Source organism: Bos taurus, chromosome 19 (assembly GCF_002263795.3).
Source record: "Bos taurus isolate L1 Dominette 01449 registration number 42190680 breed Hereford chromosome 19, ARS-UCD2.0, whole genome shotgun sequence".
Lineage (NCBI taxonomy): Eukaryota > Metazoa > Chordata > Mammalia > Artiodactyla > Bovidae > Bos > Bos taurus.
In genome coordinates this window covers 39702716-39715790 of record NC_037346.1, presented here as the reverse complement: position 1 = coordinate 39715790, position 13075 = coordinate 39702716, and the positions used below count along the sequence as shown (strand labels likewise).

The window sequence follows — 13075 nt, the reverse complement described above, 5'->3', positions numbered from 1 at the left end:
CTGTGGCCTCCGGTGCCCTGGAGTCACCGTAGAAGGGCCCGTTTGGTCCCTAACGCTCCGCGCGGCGACCTAGGGGCAGTAGGTTCGGATGAGGGACCGCAAACAGCTCCCATCACTCAAACACGACACGCCCTTGCGCGCGTGATGAGCGGAGCTCCCCCACGACCCTCCAGGGAGGTTGTAACTCGGCTTTGTTGGAGGGAGTCGGCGCAGCGAAAGCGGAGGGAGTGTGTAGCGGTGTGTAGCGGGTGTGGGCCAGTGTACGCGCCCGAGTGTGCGCGCCAGGCGCACCTCTCCTGTGCCCGCCAGGTCTCCGCCTGTAGCTCAGTCTGTCCCCCTCTCTCTGCCCGTGTCTCTACAACCTGTTTGTCTCTGCCTTAGTATCTCTCTGTGCGTCTCTCCCGGGTCCTCTGCGTGTTTATCTCAGAGTCTCTATGGCTCTCTCTGACCCGCCGCAGTCCGACATTCCCTCCTCCCAGCCCGGTTAGGCTCGGCGACGTGAGCCCGCGGCCCCAGGGTGCGCAGCTTCCGAGTTCGCGCTGGGTGTTGCGGCAGCGCGGGCCATCACGGGCGGGGACCCGCGGACTGTCGTTGCAGCTCCGGAGCAGAAAGACAGGCAGACCCACCCCCCCTGCCAGCGGGACGGGGGCTGGGTGGTAGTGGGGGCGTGGGGAGCGGGTAGAAGCAAAAAGGGAAGTCATCATAATTAATGAATGTCATAATTAACCCTAATTATGTATGATTGTTACTCCTGCGGGAGTCACAATGAATAAATTATTCCCCAATGAAGTCAGGCGCAGCCCAGACTCCTGGCGCTGAAGGGGCTGGGGGCGGGGAGGGGGACGGAGAACACAACAGGGCTCACTTTCTGCAACCCCCGCCTCTAATCTGTCTGCTGCCTCCCCAAGTTCTAGATGCTGACCCACAAGAAGTTGTGCGGGAAGCAACCTGAGCAGGGTCCCTGGGGATGGGGAGAGAGGGGGCAGTCCTCTCTGTCCCCTCCCCAGACTTCAGGCCAAGGTTACCCTTTCCCTTCCACCCTGGTAATTGGTTCCCACTTGGCTTCTGTTACCCAGATGAGGAGGGGGTCAGCCCGGACCAGAAATGGGTGCCATCTTTGGCTCCCCGTGGTATCACTAGTTCATCTATAGCTATTTCCCATGCCCATCCTCCTAATTCTGGACTACTTCCCACGATATGAGGTTAATTCAAGGTCAAGGTCATCCAGGAAATGACCAAGGAAAGATGAATAGGGCCCGAGTGGATGGAGTCTGGCTTAGGCACCCCAGGTAGGCTTCCTGTCCCTAAACCGGAGGGATCCAGTGGGTCTCCATATCCAAGACTTCAGATTCACACTTGGCCTTCTCCTGCTCCCTTCTGAGAACTGGAAACCTTGGGCTCTCAGACCACAGAGTTAACTCCCCTTCAGACAGTCAAGTCTATTGGGAGAAGAATGAGGTGTTGAGGTGGGAGGATATTGCTTGGAATAACTGTGACAGCTTCTTTCAAGCAGAGGGTCCCAGGAACAGAGCCCCATTCTGAGTTCCAGTGAGCCTGACCTCAGTTGCCTTCTTATCACCCTGGACAGACGAGTACAACCTCCCTGCTTGCTTCCCAGGGCACTGGGGCCTCTCAGATCCTGTCCTGTTTCCCACACCACAGCCTGGCCACTCCACCCCCTCCTTAAGGGCTTTCTGAAGGCAGGCAGGAGTGCTGGGCAGCGCTGCCTCAGCAATCAGCAAGCTCAGCTGTGTGGGGCTGGCAGGGCTGGCAGGTCTGCACCTCATTTCTCCCAGTCCAAGGACCATCTCATTCCAACACCTCTGGATCTGAGCCATGGGGATCTGAGGAGCAGGGAAGGAAGAGAGTGTACACTTGACCTGGTCCCTCTGTACCAGGTCAGTTGGATCCCTGCCCCTTTGACCCCCTCCCTGTACCTCACTTATGAAGGGCTCCATAATAACAACACGGGCTGGGCTTCGGCTTTGGGGGGAAGGTACTCAGGACAGCAGAGGTGGGCAGAGAGAATTCAGAACCTTTGCCAGCCTCCTTCCATCCCCCATCTCAACTTGTCCCAAGGAAGCTTCTGTCTTCAGACTGTGGGGGTGGAGGGGAAGGAAGGGAGAGGGTTGATTGCTGCCCACCCAGCTCAGTTTGAGGCAGGTACAACAGAGGAGGCTGGTGCCTGTTAGGCAGTGAAGCCAACATTCCAGACTTATTTATCAGTGTTTGGGGGTCCCTGGGAATTTCTTGCAGCCCAAGTTCAGCCTCCTGCCCACTCTAAGGTTGGTGTCACTCCTAAACCTAAGGTACTCAGTGAGCTTCCTCGCGTCAGCATTGCCCTCTCTGGGTCCCCATCCCATCCTACTTCGTGGGGTCTGCCATCACCCCTTCTGGTGCCATTCTTGGGGAAATCTTGTCATGCCAGCTCTGCCATCTGAGTCAGCTTGTGTCACATCTGCCACCCCCTCTGCCAGTTGCCTGATACCTTTTCAGGAGCTGGTGGGAACTGAGGGAAGAAAGGACCATCCAGGGTGTGGAGATGTGGGGAGGAGGCAGGGAGGCCAGGCCCTGCTTCCAAGAGGGGACTCAGAATGACAGGCCTGGTGGTCCAGGCTCCAAGCCAGACAAGCTCCTGGTGCTTTGGCGGTGATTGGGTGGGAGGTGGGGAGGAAATGGGATGCAGATGTGCCCGTTTGCCAGGGTATATGGCAACTTCTCCTGTCAGGGAATGGGTCCTGGGACAGTAGGGGCACCAAAAAGATAGTGGTGGGGAGGTCTTCCCTGGAAACTAAGAGTTCCAGGAGTGGAAATACCTGGCTAGGCTGAGCCAAGATGAGGTTTGGGTGGCCAAGGCAGATGTCTCTGGAGTGGGCAGGCATTAAGCCATTTGGCAGAGATGCCTGCATCTGCCCTCCAGCCACAGACTTTGACATCCGCCAGCCACCCCAGGTGTTATTCCTTCCTGCCTCTCTACCCTCCTGGGATCTGGGACAGAGTCAGGACTGCCCCGGCGCTGAGGAACAGTCTGTTCCAGAGGCCTCTGGTCCCCTGCAGCGGTGGCTCCTGGCACTAAGGCCAGGCAGGGACCAGGAAAGGGCACGGGCTGGACAGAAGAGAGGTTTGAAACCTCATCCTGTGAGGATTACTTTGGAAATAATGGCCTCGGAAGGGGGGAACATGATTGATGTCTTCAAATATTTGAAGAACTGATGTGCGGAAGCGGGAGTAGCCCTTTCTTGAGCCAAGGGAGGAACAAGGGCTGATAGGCAGGGAGGCAGGTTTCAGCTCTATATAGGGAAGCACTTTCCAGCGATTGCAGCTGCCCAAAGATGGAATGACTGTCCCAAGAGAGGGTGCTCTTGCCGTCACAAGAGGTGACCAACAGAGTCAGACAACAATTCTGAGGGGCTGTGGCCAGAGTGCTGCAGGGTGGGCACTGCTCCAGGTGGCCAGTCTTTCTAAGCTTACATCTCATGACAAGCCCATGGCACAACTGAGGGGCAGAGGTGAGGGCCAAGGCAGAGGGCTCCTTACTCCTTGGGCTCAGTAGCCAAAGCCACTAGTTCAAGTCCCAGCTCTGCTCCTTAGCAGCTGAGGACGCATGATGAGTGAGTAATTTAACCCCTCAGTTCCTCATCCTGAAAAGTGGGACAATAATTATCACTACCTCAGAGGATGGTGGAAGGTTAATGAGATGCTGCATATCCATTCCAGGACTCTGATAATAACCACCTCTCATTATGTTTGTAAATTTAGTTTTTTGTTTTGTTTTTTAATATTCATTTATTTTGGCTGCACTGGGTCTCCATTTTAGTTGCATCATTCAAACTCCTAGTTGCGGCATGTGGGATCTAGCTTCCCAACCAGGGATCGAGCCTGGGCCCCCTCTCTTAGCCACTGGACCACTAGGGAAGTCCCCCATATGTTTAGGTTTTTGGTTTGGGGTTTTCAGATTCTTGCTTTCCGTATTGCTTAGAAAGCACCTAACCCTGCCTCCTTCCTCTTGGGGGTAGGGAAACTGAGGCTCAGAGAGAGGAAGTGAAGTGACTTGCCTTCAGGAGCAGGTTTCATTTTGCCCCCACCCTCAGCCTGTCCTCCCAGAGGCCTCCTGTGCTCTTTGCCTACAACTCCTGGGCAGAGCAGCGGCTGGTTCACCCGCCTCCAGGCCTGTCAGAGCCTCCAGAGCCACGTTTGGCCCATAGAACACATTTGTGTTCTAATTAATTGTCCCTCTGGGCCTCTACCTCTGCCCCAGCACCCTGGCATCTGGGGCCTGGGGCCCTGCTTCTCAGAGACACACAAAGAAGCCCACAGTACTGGCCAGGAAACTGGATTTGGAAGGAGCTGGGCAGCTCAACATGCCAGTCACCCCAGGGCTCTGTCTGGCCTTTCAGCTGGCACACCAGGACCCACCTTGTGCCCAAACATTTCCCCCTCTGCTTCCCCTTTGTCCTGTGGCCTACTGGCCTCCCCAGGGCTAGAGGGGTCTCTGCTTCCATCCCCTTGGCATGGCTGCCAAGCTGGCAGCCATGGCACACAGGCTGCCTGGTATCCCAGCTGGGAACCTGGGCCAAGTCTCCCTGCCCTATGTCCCCTCCCCCCATTTTTTTTTTTTTTAATCACCAGTGAAAAGAAGTGGGCAGGAGAAAGGGTTCTGAACAGGAGGTGAGTGGAGCAAGGGTCTGGGTAGAGCCGTCCAGATTTCATTCCAGGCAGAATAAGGGTATGTTCGGGTGAGCAGTAGAAATAGCTCTTTGTCATTGTTATTCCGACATTGAATGGTGTCCGACTCTTTGCGACCCCATGAACTGCAGCATGCCAGGCTTCCCTGTCTTTCACCAACTCCAGGAGCTTGCTCAAACTCATGTCCATTGAGTCAGTAATGCCATCCAACCATCTCATCCTCTGTGGCCCCCTTCTCCTCCTGCCCTCATCTTTCCCAGCATCAGGGTCTTTTCCCATGAGTCAGCTCTTCACATCAGGTGGCCAATGTGCTCTGGCCTCATGCAGAATCCATCCTATGCTCCAGAACATGCACTCTGTTTAGGGTTCAAGCCACTTGCTCATCATTTATTCCACAAACATGGAATGAGCATCTTCTATGTGCTGAAGCCCATTATGGGGATTTGAAGCAACTTTCCCTGCTCTCCAGGGGCTCACAACCTCCTGGAGAAGTGAGAAGTAAATGACAAAGCATAAACCTGATCGGAGCGCTCATGTGGTCCCACTAAAAGGAATCCCTACAGAAGAGATAGCTCCCCCGAGGAAGAATAGTCACAGGAAACCCTGGAGGATAGAAAGCGAGACATAATTGGATAAGGCAGAGAAGAGGACAAGCGTGTCAAACGCCCAGAAGCATAACATACAGATGAGTTCAAGTCATTTTGTCTGAACTCAGGTGGAAGGCATGGGGTGGAAGGGTGGATTTGGCCAAGTAGTAGTGCCCTGGCTGGCATAAAGGCCTTGACTGAGTCCTGAGGAGCCATGAATGGTTTTTGCATTGTCAGGGGTCACCTTCCTGCTGCATGGAGAACAGGTGGGGATGGACAAGGTGGAGGCAAAGAGTTATAGCCCTGAACCAGACTGAGGGTGCCAGAGCCTGAACTAGGGCAAGGCTCTGGGGGTGCTGAGAGGTTGCAAGGGATAGGCTGGAGAGGTGTTTCGGAGGGAGAATCAACACTGAGGATGAGAGTCCAGAGCAACCACGCCCCTCTCCCTGTGCAAGAACTGAGGACCTGGCATGTTTTGTTTGGGCCCCCAAAGTATTACTTTGTTAACTCAAGTAAATGGCACACCCATTCAATAAAATTCCTGTGTGGCCATTAAAAAAGAATGCTGAAACTCTTTGTGTATTGGTATGGAATGATTTCCAAGATTTACTGTTAAGTGAAAAAAAGCAAGGTACAGGAGAAATACTATACTACCATTTCTGCAAAGAAAAAGGAATAAAACCTCTTGACTTTGTTTCTATTCAATTTCACATAAGAGTCTCAATTTCTTAACTGACTTTTTTTTTTGGCCACACGGCATGGGGGATTTTCCCATGACCATCCCCCCAACCCCCTCATCACCCCCCAGCCCCCACCCCCCACAGTGGAAACGCAGAGTCTTAACCATTGAACCACAAGGGAAGTCCCTCTTAACTGACTTCAAATTTCATAAGTTCATTAAGCACATTAATCTTTTTTTATTAAAAAATCACATTTATATGGAACTTCCCTAGTGGTCCAGTGGTTAAAACTGTATGCTCCTGCAAGGGGCACAGGTTCAATCCCTGATGGGGAAACTAAGATTACACATGCCGTGTAAAATAAAATTACCCAAAAAAAAATTACATTTATAAAAAAAAGTCTAGATTTCTTTTAAAAAATTGAGAACCCTGGCAATGCTGGGCTGCTCACATAGACTAGCCTCAGCTGGTATAGGAGATCAGCAGTTACTTGCTGGCCATACAGTTTGCCACAGTCCCCACCACTCCTAATTAGCCTTTCCAGTCAGAACTCCTTTGCTAGAGGAGTTTCCCTGCCTGGCTCTTGTGGGCACCTGGGGTGGTGACCTACCTTCTGGAACTTGGCAGCCTCTCTCTCAGGAGAAGCTTTGTATCACCTCTGGCTCTCACCTTCAGGCTGCTGCTGGCCGAGGAGAGACCCCCGGGAGCCAGCCCCCTCCAGGCTCACCATCCCTCTTCCTCTCTCAGCTCCAGCGGTTCAAGCGCTCTCTTTCTCTCAAGACCATCCTCCGAAGTAAGAGCGTTGAGAACTTCTTATTTCGCTCCGGCTCTGAGCTTAAGTGCCCCACTGAGGTGCTGCTGACGCCCCCGACCCCGCTGCCCCCTCCTACCCCACCACCAGCCTCCGCAGACCGGGGCCTGCCCACTCCCGCCCCATCCCCCTGCCCAGTCCCACGCCCCTTGGCACCACTCAAACCAGTGAGGCTGCACAGCTTCCAGGAACACGTCTTCAAGCGAGCCAGCCCCTGTGAGCTGTGCCACCAGCTCATTGTGGGTAGGTGCCGGGGTGGCAACAGAAGGGGCCAGGGTGGGTGTGGGGAGTGGGCCCATGGAACGGATTGCCTGAAGTCGAGGCTCCAGCTATTCATGGTCCCCAGACCTAACTGTGCCCCTCCACGCGGGCGGACACATAGCACCCTTGAGGGTGGGGGGGGGGTCTCAAGCTGGGGGTCAGCTACACCCTGACTGTATCGGGGTCAGCTCTCAGAGCTTGGCCCCAGGCTGCCATGAGGAAGCCCAATCCCTTGCTCCCTCCACGCCCTAACCTACCTCCTTTGCTCCTTGCCCATGGATGTAACCTATCTTGACCATCCCCTGTCACTGACCACCCCTCTTGTTCTTCCCAGGAAACTCTAAGCAGGGTTTGCGGTGTAAGACATGTAAAGTCAGTGTCCACCTCTGGTGCTCTGAGGAGATCTCCCACCAGCAATGCCCAGGCAAGACGGTGAGTGGGGACCACGTGGAGATGGCTGACTGGTGCTCCCAGGCTTGGCTTCTGGGGCTCTGAGTGCCACTCAGGGCTGATTCCTCAGGTTGAGGGGTGCTTGGGCTTGGGGAAAGCCAGCACCTCTCGGGGGCTGTGACCTCTCCATACCCTCTCTCTGCCTGCTTTTGCCACAGTCCTCCTCCTTCCGCCGCAACTTCAGCTCCCCACTCCTGGTACATGAGCCTCCGCCAGCCTGTGCCATGAGCAAGGAGTCCCCACCCACTGGTGAGTGTCCAGCATTGTCCCTCATCCCTGTGGTGTGAGGAGAGACCCACACACTCCTCAGATGGGCTTTGACTTACACTGGCACTGCCTGTTCTTGGCACAGCTACCACTCCCTTTTCATTTTTTTAGATTTTTCTTCATCTTCCCCTCCCCCTAATTCTTTGGATGCTTCTGTCCTGAATGTAGAGTTGATTCATCCGTTCATCCATCCATCCATCCTTCAACAAAAACTTTATAGAGCACCTGCTAAGTGCCAGGCACTGTGCTAGACACAGGGACACAGTCTTAAATAAGGTGGAGCTCATGGTCTAGTAAGGGAGCTAGACATGCAATAGATAATTACACAAATCATCAATTAGCCACCATTTGGTGAATGCCTGCATCCGAAGGATAGGAAACGAAGAGAGGATAAAAAGGCATCCACTCATCCGCAGAGACAAAGAAGGCATCCAGGAAACTTGAAGGATAGGGAATTAACCTGAGGATCTGGGGAAGACCAGTGTGGACAGAAGGCAGGCCGGAAGCAGGAAGGGGCAGAAAAGGGACAATGAGCCTGGGAGTGAGAGGGTGAGATAGAACTCTGGGTGCAGGGCCTTAGGGTCCCTCTTAAGAGTGTTCTTTGAACTTTATTCTTTTTTTTTTAACGTTTAGTGTATTGAAGTATAGTTGATTTACAACATTGTGTTAATTTCTGCTTTACAGCAAAGCGATTCAGTTATATACATTCTTTATATATATATACATTCTTTTTCATATTCTTTCCCATTATGGTTTATCACAAGATATTGAATATAGTTCCCTGTTCTATACAGTAGGGCCTTGTTGTTTATCTGTTCTCTATATAACAGTTTGTATCTGCTCATCCCAAACTCCCAGTTCATCCCTCCCCCACCCCTCCTCGGTAACCACAAGTCTTTGGACTTTATTCTAAGGTCAATTTTTGTGTTTTCACAAGAGCATTCTGGCTACTGTGTGGATTGGAGGGGCTGGAGAGAAGCAGGGAGACCATGGGGAAGCTATGATGGTTGCCAGTTTGGTAGCTTGGATCAGGCTGGCAGTCGTGGAGCTGGAGAGAAGTGAGCAGATGCTAGACTTGTTTGGGAGGCAGGACGAGGTGATGGAGTGAACATGGACAGTGCAGAGGGCGAGGGGTGGAGGATGCTTCAGGCTTGTGCCTGGGTACCATGGGAGGACATGGAGTTCTCACTGCAATTAGGGAGACCTGGCAGGGGCAGGTGAGGGGCATGCGCAGAATTCACTTTAGAGCTGGCTGAGCAGGGCAGCTAGCAGGGCAGCCAGGTGCCCAGCCTTGATGGTGACTCCTCGGCAGGGGCCAGCGGGAAGGTAGACCCTGTGTACGAGACCCTGCGCTATGGCACCTCCCTGGCTCTGATGAACCGCTCCAGCTTCAGCAGCACCTCTGAGTCCCCCACAAGGAGCCTGGTATGGGGAACACCAAAGGGAGGGGGCAGGGGTCCCAGAGGGTAGGGGGCTGAGCCCTCCCCTCTCTGTGTCCCCAGAGCGAGCGGGATGAGCTGACCGAGGATGGGGAGGGCAGCATCCGCAGCTCAGAGGAGGGCCCTGGCGACAGCGGTGAGTGGGGTTGGGGACCAGGGGCAGGAACAGAGCACAGTGGGGGCCACCACCTTCAGCCTCACACTCTGGCCCCACCCTGGCATCTCCAGTATTCACAGCCCCAGCTGAGAGCGAAGGGTCAGGACCAGAGGAGAAGAGCCCAGGACAACAGGTGAGGCTGGGGTGGCACTGAGCCTTGGCCGGCCAGGTGGGAAGGGGACATCCTTCTTGTCACTGATCCCTAGGTGGGTGAGAGTGTGTTGAGTGGGAGTCTCACTGTGCCATCATTTATCCTCAATCTACAGGGATATGCAATGCCAGGGTCAGTAGGCATGGGAGGCAGGGGTGTTACCCCTCCCAACACTGACCCGTGCCTGTTGAGCCCACTCCTACTCCCCAAGGGTGGGCAGTTCCAGTGCAGCAGGCAGAGGAGGCGCCCCCTTCCCACCCCTGGCCCAGTCCCTCAGGGGTATGTGGGCACAGCAGACAGGAGACTCTGACCTCTCCCTGTCACTGTCCCATATCCTAGCCCCAGCGTAGGCAAGATCAGGGCAAGGGGAGAGTGGGTGGAGTAATAAAGGTGTCCTTCCCCCAGCCATGACCCCGAGCTTCTTCGCAGCCCCCCAGGCCTGCCCTCCGGAAGGATGTGGGGCCCATGTACTCCTACGTGGCGCTCTACAAGTTCCTGCCCCAGGAAAAGAATGACCTGGCTTTGCAGTGAGTCCCCCAGCGGCCCGGCCTCTCCCCCACCCCCACCCCGATCCCGGGGGCTGCCTGCCTCCAACCTCAGGGCTCTGCACTCCCAGACCTTGCAACATGAGTTTGAGGGGGACCTTCAAGAGCCTCTGCCAGGCATGCTGGAGGCTACTGAGCCCCCATATGAGACAGAGGGGCCAGAGTCCAAGAGGGTTGGTACTGATGCCAGGCCTCTGTCCTAGACAGTGTCTGTGTACCTATGGTCACACAGGGGCCATCGTGTGCCCTTGCAGGGGACCTGGGGGTCTAGGACTGTTGGGATGCAGGACGGGCAGGTCCCTCCTGCCCCACATGCTACCCCCTGCCCCCCATACTCTCTCGTCCCAGGCCTGGAGACCGGATCATGCTGGTGGATGACTCTAATGAAGACTGGTGGAAGGTGATGTGGCAGGGTGGGGAGCGGAGGGTGAGCCGTGGTAGGCACCGGACTAGCCCAGAGAGCTAGAGGGCACTTTCCCTAACATCCCCCCTCCTTCCTCCACGACCCAGCCAGGCCTAGGCTCACCCTCAGGTCTTGCCTTTACTTCACCCCTCCATGCCCCAGTCTTGCTCTTTTGCCTACCTTGTGCCCTTCCCAACCCAGAAGCCCCCCAGCTAAGGGCTCAAACACAAAAGAACCCAGGATCTACAGGATGATGGCATTGGCTCTGAGTGGATATTAGGTCTAGAGAAAGCAGCTGGGGTTGGGGCAGCACAGTGCTCACTGCCAGCCTCATTCCAGGGCAAGATCGGCGACCGGGTTGGCTTCTTCCCAGCCAATTTTGTGCAGCGGGTGAGACCAGGCGAGAACGTTTGGCGCTGCTGCCAACCCTTCTCTGGGAACAAGGAACAAGGCTACATGAGCCTCAAGGAGAACCAGGTGAGGACCTGGGCCCCGCATGGCTGGAGAGGCTGGCATAGGAGGGAGATAAGTGGCGGGAACGTGGGCAAGCACCCTGGAGGAGGAGGAGGCTTGGAGCCTGGGGGCAGGAGGGAGGGCAGATTAGAAGTCCCTGGTGACCTAGTGGTTAGATTCCAGGCTTTCACTACCATGGGCTAGGTTCAATCCCTGGTCGGGGAACTGAGATTCTCACTAAGAAAAGAGAGAAAGCAGCAGCAGTGGGACTGCTGGGAACTGGGGCTGGTGGCCAACACAGGCATGGGCTCAGTTATGTTAGAGACAGCTAGGGGAAGAGCGTTGGGGTGGGAGTCCAGAGGCTTAGGTCTGAACGTTATTGTCAACCACGGGCAAGTCATTTCCCCGCTGTTACCTCCTCTGGGAAACGGGGAGTTTGTCAGGGGCATTAGACCAGCTGATCTCAAAGGTCAGCCCCGAAGTGCTGCTCGGTGTCCGCTGACCGCCTGGTTCTTGCTGCTGTGCCCTGGATTCTCATGGGATCTGCTCCCATCACCCCAGCTCCAACCACATGGTGGTCCCATCATCCCCTGGGATGGGCCCCATGGGAGGCATCAGCAGGACTCGGGGCCAGGGAGGCAGGCAGCGCCAGGCCTTAGTGTTGTGTCTCTCCCGCTCAGATCTGTGTGGGCGTGGGCAGGAGCAAAGATGCTGACGGCTTCATCCGCGTCAGCAGTGGCAAGAAGCGGGGCCTGGTTCCAGCCGATGCCCTGACCGAGATCTGAGAGGAGCCAAGAGAACCCAGAAGCCACCCCTGCCCATGCCCAGCCCTCCTAGCTTCTGGCCCCTCGCGGGGGTTCCCTCTGCTCCTCTCCTAGGGGCCACTCACCATGGCTTGGGAGCCTTCTGTACTGAGAAAGGTGTTATTTCTGGGGTCCTGGGGTGCCCTGAAGAGGTTGCAGCTCTGAGACTCGGGAGTGGGGAGGAGGAGAAAGTGGGAGGGAATGGCAAAACTCTAGGTGGGTTCCTCCGGTCCAGTTGCCATGCAGAGTCCAGCCCTGAGAGGAAGTTCCGGAGGAACGTCTGGGCTGCCTCTTCCAGAGAGCCTATCCCCGCCCACCACACCTTTGCATGCCTGACACCCCCTCTCCTCACAGAGCCTCTGCTCGGGCCCTTGTATGTGTGACCCTGAAGCTGTCACTTTGGGAGTGGGGCCCTCCTGGGTCCCTCAGCCCCAGCTCTGGGTCGGGAGGGAGCTCAGGGCTGTGGGAGGACCCTGGTCTCATCACCTCTGTCACTCCATCAACTCTCAGGAAAGTTCTGTGGCTCTCTCTCCTGTTACTTGAAACTTGGGTGGGCAGAGGAGGGGAGGGCTGAGGTCTGGGGAGAGTGTGGCAAATCAGAGGCTGTCCTCTCGAGTAGGACAGTCACCACAGAGCAACCTCACTCTACCCTTGTTCACTGGGAGAGGACACACCCAAGAGCGGCCTGCACACAGAAACCCACTGGTCCACCTGATCAAAACAATCCCCATTTCACTGTCAGGACTCCGAACGCTCAGTTCCTGTCCCAGGCCTTGCCAGGCCTGCCCCAGGAACCCCACCCTCAGGACTGACCCTGCAATAGCCCTCCCTTACCCCCTCACTCGGGGCTCTGTGGGGGACAGGGCTGCCGTTGCAGGGGCCCTTTTTCTGGCTGCATCTGGTCCCTTTTCCAGGACACAGCCCTGGGAGGAAGCGGGAGTGGGAGACAGACAATGAATTCTGTTTGACCACCAGAAAGGGAAGGGGGTAGGCACGCTGGGGAGGGGGTGTGTGGGGACACGCAAAGAGGACCCCTCCCTTGCAGGTTGCTTTTCTCTGGTGCCAACCTCCCTTTCCCCGCCAAGCTCAGAGCCTCCTCTTGTGCCCTTGATCGTGCCAGCCAATGCCACCTCCATCCTGGGCACAGTCACACCCTCCCATGTGGTGGGAGGGACACACCCTCCTACCCACTGGCCCCTGCCCCACCTCTCCGTCTCAGAGGGAGGAGGAACTCAAGCCACACTGCCCTGTTTGCTGCCATGAGGCCCCCCCAGCAATATCCCAGGGGCGGGCCCAATGCCCACTGTACATGAGGCTGCATGAGGAGTCTGCTGGGGCATTGCTGAGCCCCCAGACCCCTAATTAAATGTTTCTTGTCCCAA

The 13075-nt window shown here is 55.8% G+C and overlaps 1 protein-coding gene across 3 annotated transcripts in view; it reads left to right on the top strand.

The window, feature by feature from the left end:
- The window catches only part of STAC2 (SH3 and cysteine rich domain 2), a 13642-nt gene extending 567 nt beyond the window's left edge, over nucleotides 1-13075 (top strand). The window contains exons 2-12 of one of the 3 annotated variants that reach the window (XM_059878526.1): nucleotides 1797-1898; nucleotides 6701-7007; nucleotides 7360-7457; nucleotides 7634-7724; nucleotides 9055-9167; nucleotides 9245-9317; nucleotides 9410-9471; nucleotides 9919-10016; nucleotides 10383-10434; nucleotides 10777-10914; nucleotides 11571-13075. In XM_059878526.1, the coding sequence (XP_059734509.1) occupies nucleotides 1797-1898; nucleotides 6701-7007; nucleotides 7360-7457; nucleotides 7634-7724; nucleotides 9055-9167; nucleotides 9245-9317; nucleotides 9410-9471; nucleotides 9919-10016; nucleotides 10383-10434; nucleotides 10777-10914; nucleotides 11571-11675 (1239 nt within the window). In that variant the 3' untranslated portion in view covers nucleotides 11676-13075. Of the gene's footprint in view, nucleotides 1-1796; nucleotides 1899-6628; nucleotides 7008-7359; nucleotides 7458-7633; nucleotides 7725-9054; nucleotides 9168-9244; nucleotides 9318-9409; nucleotides 9472-9918; nucleotides 10017-10382; nucleotides 10435-10776; nucleotides 10915-11570 lie in introns of all 3 variants that reach the window. The other 2 variants (XM_002695927.6, XM_059878527.1) reach the window with 2 other exon arrangements.